Raw genomic sequence first — 19,284 nt, 5'->3', positions numbered from 1 at the left:
TGAAATATGACGTGGCAATATAATTTGAATTAATAAAATGTCAAGTAATTATTTTTACAAATAATATTTAATAAATTTAAAATTCAAATCTTAATATTTATATTTTTTATATTTTAAGTTTTATTTTTAAATTTAAAAAAAAATTAAAATTTTTAATCTATTCTTAAACTCTCGTACTAATTACAGACCTAACCGAAGAGGGCATTCGAATTAATTTGAACTTTTAGTGTAGTATTTTTAATGGATTTGATTGGATTTTTAGACAAAATCTACCCAATAGCCCAAAACAACCAGCATTTCATGTTCATGTTCATGTTCATGTTCCAACTTAAGAGCAATCCAAAATTTAAATAAGGTTAATTTGGCCTACTAGATCATCCACCCAAGAATCTTAGCCAGTGGCATCACAATATCATGAAGCACCAAAATTCACCTTAGAATTGCAAAAGAACCAAGCCAGCCATAAAAAGGAAAGAATATAGTAATTCTCACATGCTAATTTTACTTTAATTTATCTTGATAATAGTGGTTTGGTTACTAACTATAATGTTTAACAAATCTAAAATTGTTAAAACTTTATATTTAATACACTGATAGAATATAACATTTAAAAATATACAAATATGAACTCAAATTTTTAACTTCTTAAATTTAATTAAAAAACATAAATATATTTTTACCATAGTTTTTTGGAACCATGATTTTGAAGTCTAATTGCAAACTAAAGTCATGCTTGGTATATAAGATTATAATAAAATAGGATAAGATGATATTATAAATAGGATTAAATTAAATAATATTATTTTATTTTGTATTTGATGTATACAAAGATTATGATAAAATAATTTATTTATTTATCAAAATTATCCTTATTTAAAGTTTGTATAATTTAAAATTATTTATGTAATTTTTAAAGATATAATTGCATATATAAGTTTAATTTTATGATTATAAATAATCATCTTTACTTGAAAATGATCGAATAATTTTATGTGAAGCGAATATTAATCATCCTTGCAATCCATAACTTTCTTTTTAAATATAATTAAAGATGATATAAGATGATTATCATCATATTCAATCAATAATCATATGCATCAAATATGACTTAAATCTTATCGAATTTCTATGGCCTTTTTCTTTTAGGGATTGTTTGCTAGCTTTACTTTGCTATATACCTAAAAATATTACTACTAATTAATAACAATGGGCAAAAATAACAATAAGATAAAGTCAGATTTGTTTATGGACTCATGGCAGCTCTCCAAACTTCTAATCAGAGTCAAATTTACATGGCATCTTCTTGAACACTTTAACATTTCTCTCTTTGTGACTAGAATTGGCCATGACTAAACCTCTTTTTTAAGTACCCAAAATTTTTATAAACTCAAATTAATATTAGATAAAATTTGAAATTTAATTACTTTTCAAAAATGACATCTAATACATTTAAAATTCATTAAAAAATTTTTAAAATTTTTTTTGAATTTTTTGATATTAATGTGATATTGACGACGTGATATTGATTAAATTTTTTTTACATATCAATATCTTATTAAATAAGATAATTATAAATTTTTAGATATTAATGTGATAAAAAATATAAAGTTTGGAATCGGTTATGGATTTAACCTTTTTTTAATTTAAGGTAATAACGGTTTGGTTAATCACCAAAATGAAGGAATTACCAGATAAATGATAATCATGTATGGCGTTGAACAAATAAGGGTTAATTCCAAGGGAAGATCAGCCATCACCTGATCAGATTCACATGATTTACCCACACAAAATCCCTTCAACGGATTCATCACGCATCGGGTCCCACTCCCCACAAAAAGCACCCAATCAAATCCGAATGATGATATGATACGGATGAACATCATCCCACGTGGTCTGTGTTTTTTCATGACATGTTTCAGATTCCCATTGGTTCATAGCACAATAACGTACCACGTGGGCTCCATTGTGGTGGGGGCCTCCACCGCCCATGCAGAAATTAGCCAAAAGCCGAGTTTGGCCAACGTGACGGAGCAGCCAAAGGAGGAAAAATGGACAACAAGATTTGTTTTGTTATATTTTGTTTTTGTCGGATTTTGAAGAGAAATGGGAGTCTTTGTAGCTTGCAGGCGGCAAAGACATTAGACACAAGGCGCGGCTGGGGGCAATTTTCACGAATCACAATTATACAAATAAAAAATTCGAAAATAATATAATTTAAATTTTTAATAAAAATTATAAAAAAATTTATAATACATCATTTTTATATAAACTAATATAAATACATAAATTATTAATATTTTACACTAATTATTGCAACGTACCTGCCAGCATACCACGTGTTCATTACCAAGGATGTTGGTTTAGGGATTCACGTCATGCCAAGAATAACCCAGACCGAAATGATCAAACTGTTGGTTTCAACCTCAACAAGCTCTAATGGAAAGTAAAATTTTAATCTATAATTCATATACTAAATCATGTAATTAACCTTGTAACGCTGAGTTCCTAAAAAAAGAAGCCGGATACGAGGAAGCAGACCCAGGTCATATTGAAAAACAAGAGTCTGCTACAGATCCCCAACATGACCCTACAGGAGAACCATATCTCTCATCATCAATGCCACCATCAGGGGTATGTCCCAATGGGAGTCCATGCCCAACGCCTTCCTATCTGATGTGGAAAGGTTTTTCACTTTTAACCAAAAGCCAAACGGAGGCACAAAGTCGTGGTCCATGTAACTCGCCACATCAGAATTTGATTCGTTTCTTTCAAGTAAATGATACCCATTTGTTGCGTCTTTGTCTGGCATTGGTCGGCCAAACTTTCCGTATCAGCTGCGCTGCCTCTCTTGATTATTTGCTTCTCTAAACTATTAGTATTAAATTCCCCACCTGCTTTTGGTCCAAGAATGAAAAAGGTCTCCTTCAATTCATGAGTAAAAAAATAAAAAAAGCTTGAGATTTACCTTGTTATGACTGATTTTCAAGCTGCTCACCTCAAGAATGTTAATAATATATAGTGGAATAATTTTAGATTTAACTCGATTTGTTTATGCAATCATCTTTAAATGTTATAAGTCGAGATTCAACCTTTAAGTTCGTATAGCTCTAAGATTTAGGTATATACTCATCCGACGTCTCAGATCAATTTATTTGTCACAATTCGCACGCTTATGAGTTATTATTTACTCTAACTCTTCTAACCTTTTGGGCTTCACAGTTTTGCCTCACAAAAGATACTTTACAAAACAAAGGTGGTGTGAATCTTTTTATATCCTAGTGACCCTTCTTTCATGTTCAATATGAGATTGGAGTACTTTGCCTACTCCCATTTAGAGCACCCAGTGACCCTTCTTTCATGTCTAATATGAGATTGAAGTACTTTGTCTACTCTCATTTGAAGCGCTTAGCGTGAAATTCTCCTCCACCTAACCTTGTAATGCTCTCATCACGGAGGCTGGCCACCCTGCCTGCTTCTCTCAATACGCTTGACATGGGTCGAACGATCTAGGACCTGCTTTGATACCCTACTTGTCAGTGGCCGAGACTCAACATTCAAGCTCATGCGACTCTAATACCCAAACATGTGATTTAGGACTTGCTTTAATACCACTTGTCAACCTTGTGATACCTTTATCACGGAGGCTTGCCACCCTACCTACACCCTACTTACCTCTCTCGAGACGCTTGACGTGGGTCGAATGGTTTAGGATCTGCTTTGATACCCCACCCTGGCTACCTCTCTCGGGACGCTTGACGTGGGTCTAGGACCTGCTTTGATACCCTACTTGTCAGTGGCCGAGACTCAACATTCAGGCTCGGCTCTAATACCCAAACATGCAGTTTAAGACTTACTTTGATACCACTTGTCAACCTTGTGACGCCTTCATCACGGAAGCTGGCCATCTTGCCTGCACCCTGCCTACCTCTCTCGAGACGCTTGACGTGGGTCGAATGGTTTAGGACCTGCTTTGATACCCCATTTGTCAATAGCCGAGACTCATTCAGGCTCGTACAACTCTAATACTTAAACATGGGGTCTAGAACTTGCTTTGATACCACTTGTCAACCTTGTGACGCCCTCATCACGGAGGTTAGTCATTCTGCCTGCACCCTGTCTACCTCTTTCAAGGCGCTTGATGTGAGTCAAACGATCTAAAACTTGCTTTGATACCCCACTTGTCAGTGGTTAAGACTCAATCTTCAAGCTGGTACGGCTCTCTAATACCCAAACATGTGGTTTAGGACTTGCTTTGATACCACTTGTCAATCTCTTTCAAAGCGCTTGACGTGGGTCGAACGGTCTAGGACACCCTGCCTGCACCCTACCTATCTCTCTCTAGACGTTTGACATGGGTCGAATGGTTTAGGACCTGCTTTGATATCCCACTTGTCAGTAGCCGAGACTTATTCAGGCTCGTACGGCTCTAATACTCAAACATGCGGTCTAGAACTTGCTTTGATATCACTTGTCAACCTTGTGACGCCCTCATTACGGAGGCTGGCCACTCTGCCTGCAGGCTGCCTACCTCTTTCAAGGCGCTTGACGTGGGTCGAACAGTCTAAGACCTGCTTTGATACCCCACTTGTCAGTGGTTGAGACTCAATCTCCAAGTTCGTACGGCTTTCTAATACCCAAACATGCGGTTTATGACTTGCTTTGATACCACTTGTCAACCTCTTTTGAGACGCTTGACGTGAGTCGAATGGTTTAGGACTTGCTTTGATACTACTTGTCAGTGGCCGAAACTTAATCTTCAAGCTCGTGCAGCTCCAATACCCAAACATAGACTCATTCGACGTCTCAAATTAACCTACCTGTCAGGGTTCACACTCTTATGAGGTATTGTTTGCTCTAATCCTACAGTTTTATCCCACGCTTCATAAGAAAGAGGTGATGTGAACATTTTTATATCTTAATGATCATCCTTTCATGTTCGATGTAGGATAAGAATACTCTGCCTACTTCTCTTTGGAGCTCTTAGCGTGACATAAGTATCATCCTAATTTTTTTAGACAGTAAATCTTTGTTGATTTCTTAATTGTAAACTGCTTTGTCTTGATTTTTGGATTCGTTAATGTTCTTTTGCTAGCTAAGAAAGTTTGGTCTACCAAAAATTTTGTTTAAGAGAACTGTTTACAAGATATTTACAATAATAACAGTATGTTTGAATTGCCAGTGGCACAGTTAACAGACAGTAAATGAATGGTAAAGCGACTAGAATGTGGGTGACGGAGGGGATTGGAACGTGAATGGATGATGATGAGGTCACCTCTAAGCCCGACTGCACAAAGCACACAATCACTAAATCAAAGAAAAGATGATAGCTTTAGCTGAAAATTGCCTCCATTATTTGGCCACCCCAATCAAAAGTTCACAAGCAAGTGTAATTAAATATAGCATAACCTCATCACTAAGACAGACTTTTAGCATTATTGACAAACATGCTAATTACCTTGTAGTTAGTGAGATGTCAAATCCCAAGATTCTTCAATTTCACCCACCAGGCACCAGCTACTCTCTCTCTGTCTCTCTCTCATCAGCTTTTAGGCATACACAGCTCTATATAAGGCACTCTCTTTGATCATATCTGTATAACTCAAAGCATTCTTTCTCTGCTTGCCTTTAATTATCTGCCTGTTTCTTCCAAATTTCTCTGTAGTTCTATTTACATTTCCTTGGGAATCCTATGGCTACTGCAAAGGTATTGAATTCTGATTAAGTACTCCATATGAGCGTGGTTTGTGTTCATTAGCTGATTTTGTTTTATTCCATTTGTCAGCTGATCTTGTTTTATACTCTTCGTTTAAATTCTGATCGTCCAATAACCAATTCCATAATAAGTATGTCTTTCATTTTTTGATGTGTTTTGTAGGTTGTATCGGTTCAAAGTGCACTTCAAGAGGAGAAAACTGAAGAATCAATCAAGGTTCAAGAAACAACAGCAGAAGAGGTAGTCGCAGCTCCAGCAACGGAAACTGTTGCTGAAGAGCCAAAGGTAGCCGAGTCTGCAGCAGCATCTGAAGAACCTGTGGCTCCAGAGCCTGAAGCCTCAGTTGAAGTTGAAACCAAGGAGGTGGAAGAAGAGGCCAAGGTTGTCTTTGAGGAGCCAGAAGTTCAGAAAAAAGAAGAGGAGGCTCCTAAGGAAACAGCACCGGAGCCAGTTGTCGAGGAGAGCAAGGAGACTACTGAGCAAACTGTTGAAGAAACCAAAGAAAGTGAGGTAGCAGCGGAACCAGAAGCGGAACCAGAAGCAGAACCAGAGGCCCCAGTTGAAGCACCCAAAGAGGAAGTTGCTAAGGAAGAAGAAAAACCAGCTGAAACGGAGGAGAAGGTTGAAAAAGAAGCTCCAGCTGAGAAGACAGAGTAATAAGCTTGTGACATGCGGATCAATGGAAATCTGTCCAGTGGGAGTGGCTACTGTTAGCTAAGTTTGCTTGTCAAAGTCAATTAGTTTCTATGTAGTTCAATAAGGATGTAGTAACGTAGACGAGGGTTGGGATGACCCACCAATGATAACTTGTCGAATGGCTAAACATACATTGGCAGAGAGAATTAGAGATGCTTCAAGTTGCATTGGTGGGATTTTCATGGTCATCTGTTCTCTGTAAGGGATGGTTTCTTGGTCCCAATCAGGTTGCTTAGATTAATGATTTTGCTTGTATGTTTGTTCCAATAGGCACTATGTATGTTTTCTTGATAATATTAATAATAAATCATAGTCTCTTTATTTAACATTTGTCCAATGTCCAATTTCATCCAGTTGCTCCAATATACCCAAAATCTGATACCAAGATTTGTTCTTTAAAATGATTTAACTGCACATGCATATATTTTTTCCTTCACAATCTTCCAATGTGGCCTTTAGCCACCAAAATCAACAAGCCTCAAACTTCTGCCATAGTCTGTGTTCCAACATCCTGGATAAAAGATCATCCATTTTCACATGCCACCTTGTACAAAATATGGTCTGATCACATGATACTTTGATGAAGTGTGTTGACAGTTGGTGAGTCATCCTCTCTATACAAAATCTGCTGGTTTGATAGTATGATTTGATATCCCCCCTCCACCATATTTCTGGCAACTTTAAGACTATCAGAATTTTAGGATGCAAATTTCTTTTTCCTTTTCTTCAACCATGTTTGAAAAGGGAAAAATCAAAAGCAACTTATATATTTTGAGGACATGGTCGATAAATGTATCCAACTGACCAAAATTTCCTTCATCAACTATGAGAATGGCCCATCATTCATATAATTCAGTGATTTAACTTTTTTTTTAATGAAAAATCTCTAAAAGATGAAAGGAGTCAGTTAATTGCAAGTTTTACATGTACCTTGATTAGTTGCCGATCAGTTTCGTATTTAACGTTTGCCCAAAATGAGCCATGTTAACTTTATGTTTTTGCTGGTACAAAGGATATCAAAGAAAAGAGAATTGCAAGTGCCGAATTTCAATCTTGTAAGAATCCATTTTTTAAGAGAAATAGATGAATCATTTGGATTAAACATGAAGTTCAAATCATGCTAAGATTTTGTAGATATTCAATTACAAAAACAACGGAAAAACCAAGGACAATCTCATCAAGTTCAGCGGCTAGTAAAGATATGTACAAAGTCAAAGTAAACATTAATTCAGAGATCAATCTAATCATGAAGAAAGAGTAAAAATTTTGTGTATGCGTGTGATTTCAGCATTTAGGTATTGAGGAAGGAATCGATCCAATTGAGGCTTGCAACATGGACGACTACTTTGAAACACTTCTGAATTCCTTGAAATTTAAGTTGAAGATCCTTGAATGTCCCGCAATGAGGATCATAAAGAACAAGTGCTTTGTTTTTATACTCCAATAAGATCTTCCCACTTCTTAATAGGCATAGGACTCGGATGCATTTTTTAGATAAAAAAAGCCTTGGATGATTGAAGGATCCACACCCATTTTGCTGCAATATTTGTGGTACGTGAGTTCCAATGCTAAATTCTTTGACCCAAGACTCCTTCACACTATATTCCGTCATAACCCAGATCTCCAATTGTTCACTATCATCCTGATAAGAAGCTGCGGCGAGACAACCTCGTAGAACAACTAGTTGAGCACTTCGCCGGGCCATATTGATGCAATCAGGCCTAGGGACCTCCTGGAATTGTTCAGTGGTCAGGTCAAAGGATATAATAGGGTTAGTTGCTTTATATCGGTTACGATAAGAAACCCAATGAAGTTTACCATTGACCAGAACCTGAGATCGTTGCAACCTCAAATGGAACGGCAGATTCCCTAAATTTCTCCATGTGGGGTTACCAATAGTCAAAATATGAACCGCAGCTTCAATTGAAGTAGATGCAGCAACCTGAGGTCGAAGAAGTGTAGATCCAGCAACATAAAAGGGTCTAAAAGGTCTTCTATCATATGATTTCACGATGACCTTATATTCCTTTGTTGTAGGATCGAAACCAAATCCTAACAGTCCCCCATGACAACGGGGCTTCGTTAGTTTGGGTAACTCTGTATAATCCCTGGTAAAAGGATTATAAATGCAGAGTCCAAAGCTTACGGAAGAGGCACGCAAGCATAGAAATCCATTACATGAACTTACCAAATGTAAGTTGAGCAGGGGTGGCATGGAAAGTTTCGTTGTGATCAAGTTTCCATCGTTTCGATCAGTAGAGAAATCTCCAAAATAAAGCTGGTTTTTGACAGGGTGATCAGTCTGTAAAATCAAGCCGGGATCATTCTCAACCGTGCGCCAGAAATGCTTGTTCACAAGCACTGGATCTTGTATTAGGCTATGCCAGGCTCGACATACGGACTTGGATTGCACTAAACTTGGAATTGGAAGCCTTGACAGTATGTCAAGGACAATCTCCCAAGGAAGAAGCTCCATTTTGCTGATATGGTTTTCCACACAAGTTATAACTGTTTATCTTACATGAAATGTTTAAAGATGACTGTATATTGTATTTCCAAAGATGGTTTGGCGATCAAAACGAAGTTGAAACCTAATAGAATATCAATTATTAATAATACAAACGAATAGAAAAGAAAAAAAAAGGGCATATTGTCGGTATATAATAAATAAATTCAAGCCGCCCTTGGTTTGGCTTTTTGCTTAATTTACTCTGATTGTCAACAAAGAAATAATAAGAAAATACAGCAATAAAGAAAAATGTACTTAACTCCCAATTTAATTTTCAATTACGACAACAGATAATTAGAATTCATTAGACATTAATTTCCATATTCCGAAAGAATAAAACAAGTTAATAATGTTGTGGTAATCATCAGAAAGGTTTAATGCATTTGCATAAATTTGGTAGAAAATGAGAGAAAAAAAATTAGAGTCAACTGCTCCAACTCAATGTTTAGTAGAAACTTTAATAATAATAAGACTATAAATCAATAAAAAAAGGTAAAAGTCAATAAGACTATTTAAATCAAAATTTTGAACATTCACATAAATTATGTGACAAAAAATTATACATTAACGTCGTATTTATTGTAGACACCCAATTTAATTGAGAGTCTAAATTAATTGAGTCTGATTTAATTTCAAGGTCAAAGACACAAATCAATGAGTATAGATTTGATTCAAGCCTAATTGTCAACATTGTATTTTTACTTTGTTATCTATATATTTTTTATTTTATTTTATTACTTATTTTATCTTGTTTATTTGTTGTTTATCTGTAATTATATTTATTTAATTTTTTTATATTTATCTAATTTTTCTAAAATTTATCTGATTATTAAAAAAAGATAATTAAAAAAATAAATATCTATAAACTAAAGAGTAGTAACTATTGATAATATAGTTTTATCATGATTAAATTTAAAGTTAAACTTTTTAAACATAAATTTTATTTTTTTATGATAATCATAAGTTTTTAGGTGGGAATCAATCTAAAATTCTCCTTATTGTGCCGTATAAACAGACACTTAAATCACAGAACAAAATGCACAATAATCAAAGAGCAATTGAAAAGAAAAATAGAAGAAAATGTGAGAGTAAGAGTTTGGTAGCCATTGAGTGTTTTGATAGTTTTGAGTTTAATTCAAGGAAAATAATGGGTTAAATAGATTCAAAAAATTGAAGTTCACAAGAATGGAATTTTCTACAAAATTTCTAAAAATTTTCATAAATTAGTTGAATTTTTTGATCAAGTTTATATTTTCTGACGAAATACCAGCATAATTACCCAAATTCTAACAACCAATTCTAGAATCTAGAACTTACGCCTAAGTTGAGCCACTTCCCAAGCCTTTCCAACCAGTTTTGTGCATGTAGCTGAGCTCTATTCCAACCACCAATCCAAGCTGTGGTGTTTTGATATTATTTCTTTTTCTTTATTTTATTTATTTTTTATGAGTTTTGTTTATTTAATTATTATTTATTTATTTGTAATATATTTCATTTATTTGTTTTTAGAAAAATTGATAGGGAAGTTAGTTTTAAATTATAATAAATATAAAATAAAATTTAAATAAGATTTTGAAAATAAATAATAATTATTCAATGATGAAATTTTAAAAATTACAAATAATTAATTTTTAAAAAATTTTTAGGTAAGAAATTTTTTTTCTAAGTTTGATCTAAATGGAGAAAAAATTTGGATAAAATTTCAATAACAATAATTAACATTTATTTTCAAATTTAAATAAAATTCTTGGAAATTAATTAACAATTATTCCAATGATGTTATTCCTAAAAATTTCAAATGGTAATTTTTTTAAGAATCTCTAGGTGAAATTTTTTTCTAAATTTAACTCAAATGATAGATTAATTTAGATGAAATTTCAATAAAATAATTGTATTCCTTTCTAAATTAAAAATTAAAATTATGACTTTAAAAAAATTTGGTGTGAAAATACATGATGATTATCCAAAAATGAAATCTTAAGAAAAATCACAAGTGATTGAATTTCCATAAAATTTTTAGGTAAAAAGTTTTTTCTAAATATAACCCAAATAGTGGAAAGATTTAGATGAGACTTCAAAAAATAATTGTCATGTTATTTTTCTTTTTTAAAGGATAAATGATGAATAAATGAAGACAAAATTTTAGGAAAAATATTTCTAAATTTGACTCAAGCAGTGAAAAAATTAGAATTGAAACTTGTAAGATATTTCTAAATTAGGTTCAAATGGTGAAAAATTTAATAAAACTTGTAATGTAAAAAAATAAATTTCAAAGATGCAATTCTTAATAATCACAAATGAATGATTATTTAAAAAAATTTTAGGTTAAAAAATATTTCTAATTTAGGCTCAAATAGTATAAAAATTAGATATATTTTCAACAAACAAAAATTTAATGAAAAAAATAAATGATTAAGTTTTTCCAACAAATGAGCCTCTTCAAAAAAATAAATGTGATTTTTGAATACTCTTGAGATGAAAAAATATTTTTAAAAATTTTATCAGATTGATGAAAAAATCTTAAAAGTTATTTTTAATATTTAAATATTAAAATAAAATACCATTAAAACTAAGATGATTGTTAGGATAATTTAAAATTGAATAACACCATCTTAAGATAAGTATTCTGAGTATATTATAACATTCTCCACACGTAACCGAACTCTCGAACTTTGATAAAAAACGTAGATCAAAACTTTTTTTTTTAGGGACATTTAATCAAATTTAAGACTTTTTTAAAGGGATAAATTTATTATATGCTCAATCAATTGGTGGTAAAGTCTACGTCTAGTTATAAACCTATGGATCTATATGTTATGACACTTATAAAAGAGTTGCCAAATGACAAGACTAATCAAAAGATGCATGTCGTGTGAGAAGATGTTTTCTCCGATTATTTACAAGCAAATTTTCATTTATTTAGAAACAAAAAGTTGCCTCCACATTTTAATTCGTACGATTCATTATTTCCTAATTCAAAAGAGATTAAGCAGCGGTAGAGGTAGGGCTCGCTTGGGAAGGCGTGGAACACACAAAGGAATTCTGTTTGCCAGTAAGCTTGAGACTGACATTCAAACACTGAGATGTTTCACGTACTGAATCATAGAGAACGAGTGCTTTTCCTCTATGCTTTAGTAGGATCTCACCACTTCTGAAACAGCATATAGCTCGAAAAGCATATCCAGGGAAAGGGCACCTTGTATTGATACGTCGTTGCAATTCTTTTGGCAGGTAACCTCCATTGTTAAATTCTTTGATCCAAGACTCTTTCATATCATATTCCTTCATAATCCAAATCTCTAATCCCCCACCACCATCAGAACCGGCTGCAGAGAGATGACCTTGAAGAACCAACAGTTTATAAGAACACTTTTCTAAGTTCCCACAATTAGGTTTAGGGACCTCCTTGAATTGCTCCGCCGTTAGGTCAAACGATATGAACCGGTTATCCATGTTGTGTTTTCCAGGATGAGATATCCAATGAACTCTCCCACTGACCACAACTTTTCCATCTGGAGCCACCAAGAGTTAAAATTCGGACCTCAGCAATTAGCTGCAACAAGATGGGGGCTGACTCTAGGCCTTTTTCTTTTATAAACTATATCTCAACCAGTTTTTATTCCTTTGTGGTTGGAATGAAACCAAATCGTAAACTTCCATCTTTTCCTTGATCCCTTGAAAATTTTGGCAACTCTAGGAAATCCTTGGTAAAAGGATTGCAAATGTGGATTCGTGAAGCATTGCACAAGCATAGCTTGCCATTACATGAACCTACCAAATTAGCATGCTTTGTTGAAACAGAAATTTTTTTAAACATCTTGTTGCCTTCACTGCAAGTTGCAAAATCTATAAAGTGGCATTGATTTTGGATGGGCAAAAGACATTGAAAGATGATGCTTGGATCATTCTTAGCCGTATGCGATAAATACTTATTAGCAAGCAGTAAGCCTTGTATTATGCTTCGGCAGGCTCGGCATACAGACTTTGATTGCAACAAAGTTGTTATAGGAAGCTGGATAACATGTCAATGACAACATCCAGACGAAGACGCTCCATCCTTCTAGCTGGTCCACATAACAAATTTGCTCATTCTCTTAAATTGTTTCTAAGAAACTACAAAATAGATAGAGATTTAACACATCGATATCTGTCACCAGGAGTATAAACGAACAACAACATATTGAATGCTAATTATTAGCATTTAATGTCTGGAAGACTAACCTGACAAGGTTTTCTATTCATACAACTTTTGGTTTCACCCATTGGAAAAATAACAGATTGTCCCAGACCATGGGAAATACATACTTTTCAGCATCTGATCAAAAGACCTTTTGACTGGCTCTAAATTGAAAATTCATGTCAAGTAGTTTATGTTCATCTATGAAAAATTCAGTTTATCTAAACCCAATTTTAATACAGAAAAAATAACATAATAATAAGATGATTCAAACAATTTCCAAGTACAAACCAGAAAGTACTATAAAAAAAAACAACATGGTAAATATCAGATAGAATAAATGACAATTAATTTGATAAAGTAATAGTACCTATTTGGGGGAAAAAAAAAACAACCCCACGATCGGAACAAAAGAGTGAATTCCAACATGAATTAAGGTTTCTTTTGCTAAGTTAGAATTTGTTGTGGAGGAGTGGTTTCCTGTTCTAGACTTTGATTTTCTTCTTGTCCTTTTTTTTTTATATATTTAAAATTATCAAAATTTGAATATTAACTCAAAATTAAAAATAAAACATTTTACCAATAGATCAAGTAACCATTGTCAAATAATTTATTAATTATATTTAAAATTATTAAAATTAAAATTTTTATTATTAAAACTAAAAATTTAATATTTTACCAACAGCAATGTTATTATTGACTTTTTATTATTCTGTTTCTATATATTTTCTATTTATATTAACCAACATTTTTTGTGAAAGAGTAATAAACGGGTGTGAAAACAGATAGGCCCATGGGCTCATTAAATTTGTTCCAATAAAAAATAGGAAACCCAACTTGACAGGCCTATAAACTTCATTCAAAGAATTAAAGGTCAGTGAAATTTGTTTTTCTTTTAAATGGAAAAGAAAAGTGAAATTGAAACTTCATAAAAATTTTTGGGTAAAGTTTAAATTTAAAGTTCTTTTTTATACATGTCATAGAGTTCTTAAATTTCACAAATATTGTTAAAAGAACTACCCTGTGTATTATTTTATTATAATAATTTTTTAAATTTTTTAATAAATACACATTTTGTAGGATATTCAATTACAAAAACAATGGAAAAACCCAGGACAATCTCTTCAAGTTGAGCAGCTAGTGCAGATATGTACAAAGTTAAAGTAAACATTAATTCAGAGATCAATCTAATCATGAAGAAAGAGTAAAATTTTGTATGTAAGCGATTTCAGTATTTAGGTATTGACGAAGGAATCGATCCAATTGAGGCTTGCAACATGGACGACTACTTTGAAACGCTTCTGAATTCCTTGAAATGTAAGTTGGAGATCCTTGAATGTCCCACAATGAGGATCATAAAGAACAAGTGCTTTATTTCTATACTCCAATAAGATCTCCCCACTTCTCAATAGGCATAGGACTCGGATGCATTTTTTAGATAAAAAAAGCCTTGGATCATTGGAGGATCCATACCCATTTTGCTGCAATATTTGTGGTACGTGAGTTCCAATGCTAAATTCTTTGACCCAAGACTTCTTCACACTATATTCCAGCATAACCCAGATCTCCAACTGTTCGTTATCATCATGACAAGAAGCTGCGGCGAGGCAACCTCGTAGAACAACGAGTTGATCAAATCGCCTGGCCATATTAATGCAATCAGGCCCAGGGACCTCCTGGAATCGTTCAGTGGTCAGGTCAAAGGCTATAATAAGGTTGGTTGCCTTACATCTGTCAGGATAAGAAACCCAATGAAGTTGACCATTGACTAGAACCTGAGATCGTTGCGACATCAAATGGAACGGCATAGTCCCTAAATATCTCCATTTTGGGTTACCAATAGTCAAAATATGAACAGCAGCTTCAATTGAAGTAGATGCAGCTCCCCGAGGTCGAAGAAGAATAGATCTAGGTCTTCTGTCATATGATATCTCGACGACTTTATATTCCTTTGCTGTAGGATCGAAACCAAATCCTAACACTCCCTCATGATAACCGGGCTTCGTAAGTTTGGGTAACTCTGTATAATCCCCGGTTAAAGGATTATAAATGCTGAGTCCAAAGCTTCCACGAGAGACACGCAAGCATAGCAATCCATTACATGAACTTACCAAATGGAAGTTGATCTCGGGAGGCATGGAAAGTTTCGTTGTGATGACGTCTCCATCGTTTCGATCAGTAGAGAAATCTCCAAAATAAAGCTGGTTTTGGACAGGGTGATCAGTCTGTAGAATGAAGCTGGGATCATTCTCAACCATGCGCCAGAAATGGTTGTTCACAAGCACTGGATCTTGTATTAGGCTACGCCAGGCTCGACATACCGACTTGGATTGCACTAAAGTTGGAATTGGAAGCCTTGACAGTATGTCAAGGACAATTTCCTGAGGAAGATGCTCCATTTTGCTGATTGACAATTTATAATTTTGTTATTTAAACGGTTTTTCTTAGAGAGTTCATGAAGTGTTTAATAGATGAATACGTATTGTATTTCCAAAGATGGTTTGGCGATCAAAACGAAGTTGAAACCTAATAGAATAGTAAATAGTAAATTATTAATAATACAAACAAATAGAAAAGAAAAAGAAAAGCATATTGTCGTCGGTATATAATAAATAAAATTCAAGCCGTCGGTGGTTTGGCTTTTTGTTTAATTTACTATGGTTTTCACGATTCGTTATTTGTTTTTAAATTAGAAATCAAATACAAAGTTACGGATTCAAAAAAAAATTTATGTATATAATATCATCTTTAATTAAGTTAAATAGACAAAATAAAAAATTAAAGAGTATATTAGAAATTAAAAGAAAAAATCAAATGCCCAAGAAAAGAGATGAATTTGATTACTGATTTTATTATGCTGGGATTAATAAAAAATTATAATTACAAAGTAAATAATTTTTTATACTTCAATATATTTTTATAATATATGGTATGCACCATTTAACTATCAAGTACAAGTGCAATAACAATTTGTTCAATCATTAATCTAGAATATATAATTTTGTATCTTAAAATATTTAAAACAATTAAAGAAATAATAAGAAAATCCAGCAGTAAATCAAAATGTAGCCAATAAAAAAAAAAGAAATACAAAGTGAATAAGATTATTTGAATCAAAATTTTCACATAAATTATGTGACAAGAAATTGTACATTAACGTCGTCGTGTAAAAGAGTTGCCAAATGCCAAGAACAATAAAATGCACGTGGAGATGCTTTCTCCAATTATTTTACAAGCAAATTTTCATTTATTAAGAAACCTAAAGTGCCTCCACGTTTTAATTCTTATGATTCATTACTTCAAAAGAGATTAAGTAGCGGTGAAGGTAGGGTTCACTGGGAAGGAGTGGAACACGTGGACGGATTCTGTTTGCCAGTAAGTTTGGGACTGACATTCTGACAATGACATGTTGCAGGTCCTTCGGGTCCATTGTAGACAAGGTCAATGTTGGCGAGTTCCACACCTTCGCATGGCAAACTGCTACTGCAAATAAGTTTGACAGCTTGCTGAGTTGAAGAAGTGCCTCGGATGTTCTTGAAGCTAATGTTGCTCAATTTAATACGTGATGGAAGCTGGACAAAACAAAATAATGGCTTAAAAATTGACTAACCCTTTTCACTTGATCAAGATTTTGATAAGTACGTACCTTTAAATTACATTGATTCCATGGGCAGTATTCTTGATCAACGATGATAGGATTGCCGACATTATTCATGGTGATATCTTGAAAATGCATGTCCGTTGCAGAGCCAGGATAGGAAGCTGGCCAACTTTTGATTCTAACACCATTCATAGTATTACTGATGGTGCAATTCGACACATGAACTCCGGCAACTGGTTCTTCACCTTGAAACTTTCCAAGGCTACCGATACTGATACCATGACCTGGTCCGCAGGTTACTCCATGGACAACCACATTCTTGCTACCATCACCCAAAGAGACACAATCATCACCAGTTTTTATGATTGCGTTAGTAATGTTGACCCCATCTGATCGTCCAATGTGGATTCCATCTGTGTTTATACTGTTTTCAGGTGCGGAGACGGTGAAATGTAGGAAAGTGATGTTTTTGCATCCCAAAACATTAACATGAAATTGTTTGCTGTCTTTGGTCGTTATGTCTTGTATCATGGCATTGTTCACAAAATTGAACCTTAAATTCTGATTCGTTTTGGAATGGAACAAAGTAACACAAAAAATAAATTCATTAGTAAAATCAAAGAGTTTATATTTGATATATTATCAATGTATCAATGATATTATTTCATTTTATTAATAAGTTAATATCATCCAATTCACTAATAAAATATCTAACATAAATTCAAAATGAAATAGAGGTTAAAAAAAATTCAAATTCTTGCACGAAGAAGCCAACTCACAACGGGAAGTGCGGTACAATATTTATGTTTAGCACAATCGTTCTTGCCCCAAGCAGTAGCTCCTTGGCCATCAAAAACTCCACCGCCAGACATACTGAACTGATCAATGCGGTTGAAGGCAACCCAATCAGGCTGCTTGAAAACGCTAGGATCTGCCGGAGCCATCACAGTGCCCTGAACCTGAAGCTCAATAGGACCCTTACAAGGACCTTCCAAGGTTGCTTTACTTAAAAAGTAAGTCCCTTTAGGAATCACAATTTTGGATGGAGTTGTCGACGCACATGTTTCTTTCCAAGCATTCAACAATGGCTAAGACAAAAAATAAATAAATAAAGAAAATCATTTTAAAACAGAGGTTGAAAAATAAAATTACAAGTATTTTTTCTTACTTGACTCAAATCCGTCTTTCCATCAGCTTTTGCACCATACTTGGCAACTAAATCAAAAACCCCAGATTGAGCTTTAGCTGTTGAAGTGAACAAAAATAAAAATAGTATTGGTATGATTGCCATATTCCATTGAACACCCATATTTTTCCTTTTTCTAAGTATCTGGATTTCTTCGGTTGTTGTTATAAATGACGAATTCTTGTGAAAGGAAAAGTTATTTTGCCTTTTGATGTGTTTGAATCCATTTATATAGAATGCTGGGGAAAGCTACAACCAATCAAATTTTCAACCAAATGCTTTCTAATGTTATCACTGTTGTTCAGATGCAGGCTTGGTTTACATGCTATTATTGGCTCTTTCCTTTTATAGCTGTTTTAAATACATATAATTTGAGGTTTGCAGGTGTTTTGGAGCTGTCAAACTGTCCTTAAATACAGGGTGTTGAGTTGAATAAGATCAATGGATCCCACTCAATTATTTTAAAAAATTAAAATAGTAAATTTTTTGTAATTTTTTATTTGAATATCCCAGCAAAATTAAACAAAACTTAAAATGAGGGATTAAATAAGTAAAAGTCTCACTATTTTTATGATGACAATGAGTAGCATGTAAAAAAAAATTTATATTAGTATTAATATAAAAATGATTATGGACATTAATAAGCATTAAATTGTAATAGTTAGCATATATTAAAATATAATTATTTCATATTATTTAAATATATATTTCTACATTTAATTATCACAAAGATTCCTTTTTTTTTTTTTTATTTCTACTTATTCAAACATATTATTTACTTATTCACATTGTTAATCTTTTGTTTTTAGAACAAAAAGTAACCAAACCATATAACCAACTTAACTCATAAAATTAAGAGATCGCTATATCTTATGCATGACATAATATTTCATTTTAATAATGAGATTAATATATATAATTTTTTTATCTGCTTAAAACTTTTAGATTTAATAAAAAATTATTTAATTATGTAATGAATAAATATATCATGTTGCCAATGAAGTCTTGGCTTTAGTGATGAGGAGGAAACCTATAATCTTGAGATTTTAAGTTCAAGTCTTACTATGTGTGAGTTTGATAGTTTAGTTATATTATAATTTGTTAATTGATTTAGGAATTATAACTTGATTATGAAGTAATAATTGATTCAGTTGAATATATAATTAAGGATGCCATGCCACTTCTTCTCCTTTTGGTTATTATTGTGCAGTCTTTGACAGCCTCAAGGCCCTCAAATTAACATGTTATATCAAGGAATGGCAAAGGGTCCATTCAGCAATTGATCTCCATAACATCTCATTGTTGAGCATGAAATAAACAAGTTAGAAAATGAAGCTGAAGCTCACTGCTTAACTGGCGGCCAAAGACTTTCTCATTGTAGATGGATGTAATTTTGAATGGA

At 33.2% G+C, this 19,284-nt stretch overlaps 2 protein-coding genes and 3 pseudogenes across 2 annotated transcripts; 1 reads left to right on the top strand and 4 right to left on the bottom strand.

Annotated features, from left to right (window-relative positions):
• The first annotated feature begins 5,596 nt into the window (after nt 1-5,596).
• Nucleotides 5,597-6,735, top strand: LOC111283487 (uncharacterized). The gene is made up of 2 exons (XM_022872073.2): nt 5,597-5,704; nt 5,876-6,735. Exons 1-2 carry the CDS (start codon nt 5,690-5,692, stop codon nt 6,368-6,370), a joined length of 510 nt encoding a protein of 169 aa, XP_022727808.1. The 5' UTR covers nt 5,597-5,689; the 3' UTR covers nt 6,371-6,735.
• Nucleotides 6,736-7,486: 751 nt separating this feature from the next.
• LOC111283757 (F-box protein At3g07870-like) lies at nt 7,487-9,071 on the bottom strand. The gene has a single exon (XM_022872370.2). The coding sequence runs from the start codon at nt 8,883-8,885 to the stop codon at nt 7,701-7,703; it is 1,185 nt and encodes a 394-aa protein (XP_022728105.2). The 5' UTR covers nt 8,886-9,071; the 3' UTR covers nt 7,487-7,700.
• A 2,832-nt stretch (nt 9,072-11,903) lies between these two features.
• Nucleotides 11,904-13,172, bottom strand: LOC111283592 (F-box protein At3g07870-like; annotated as a pseudogene).
• Nucleotides 13,173-14,330: 1,158 nt separating this feature from the next.
• Nucleotides 14,331-15,587, bottom strand: LOC111283965 (F-box protein At3g07870 pseudogene; annotated as a pseudogene).
• A 680-nt stretch (nt 15,588-16,267) lies between these two features.
• On the bottom strand, nt 16,268-18,269 carry LOC111283966 (polygalacturonase-like; annotated as a pseudogene).
• Nucleotides 18,270-19,284: the final 1,015 nt, after the last annotated feature.

Source organism: Durio zibethinus, chromosome 3 (genome assembly GCF_047325235.1).
Source record: "Durio zibethinus cultivar Kanyao isolate XHJ-2024 chromosome 3, ASM4732523v1, whole genome shotgun sequence".
NCBI classification, from domain to species: Eukaryota; Viridiplantae; Streptophyta; class Magnoliopsida; order Malvales; family Malvaceae; genus Durio; species Durio zibethinus.
Note: the sequence above shows the minus strand (reverse complement) of the source record. Positions and strands in the feature narration are given on the sequence as shown.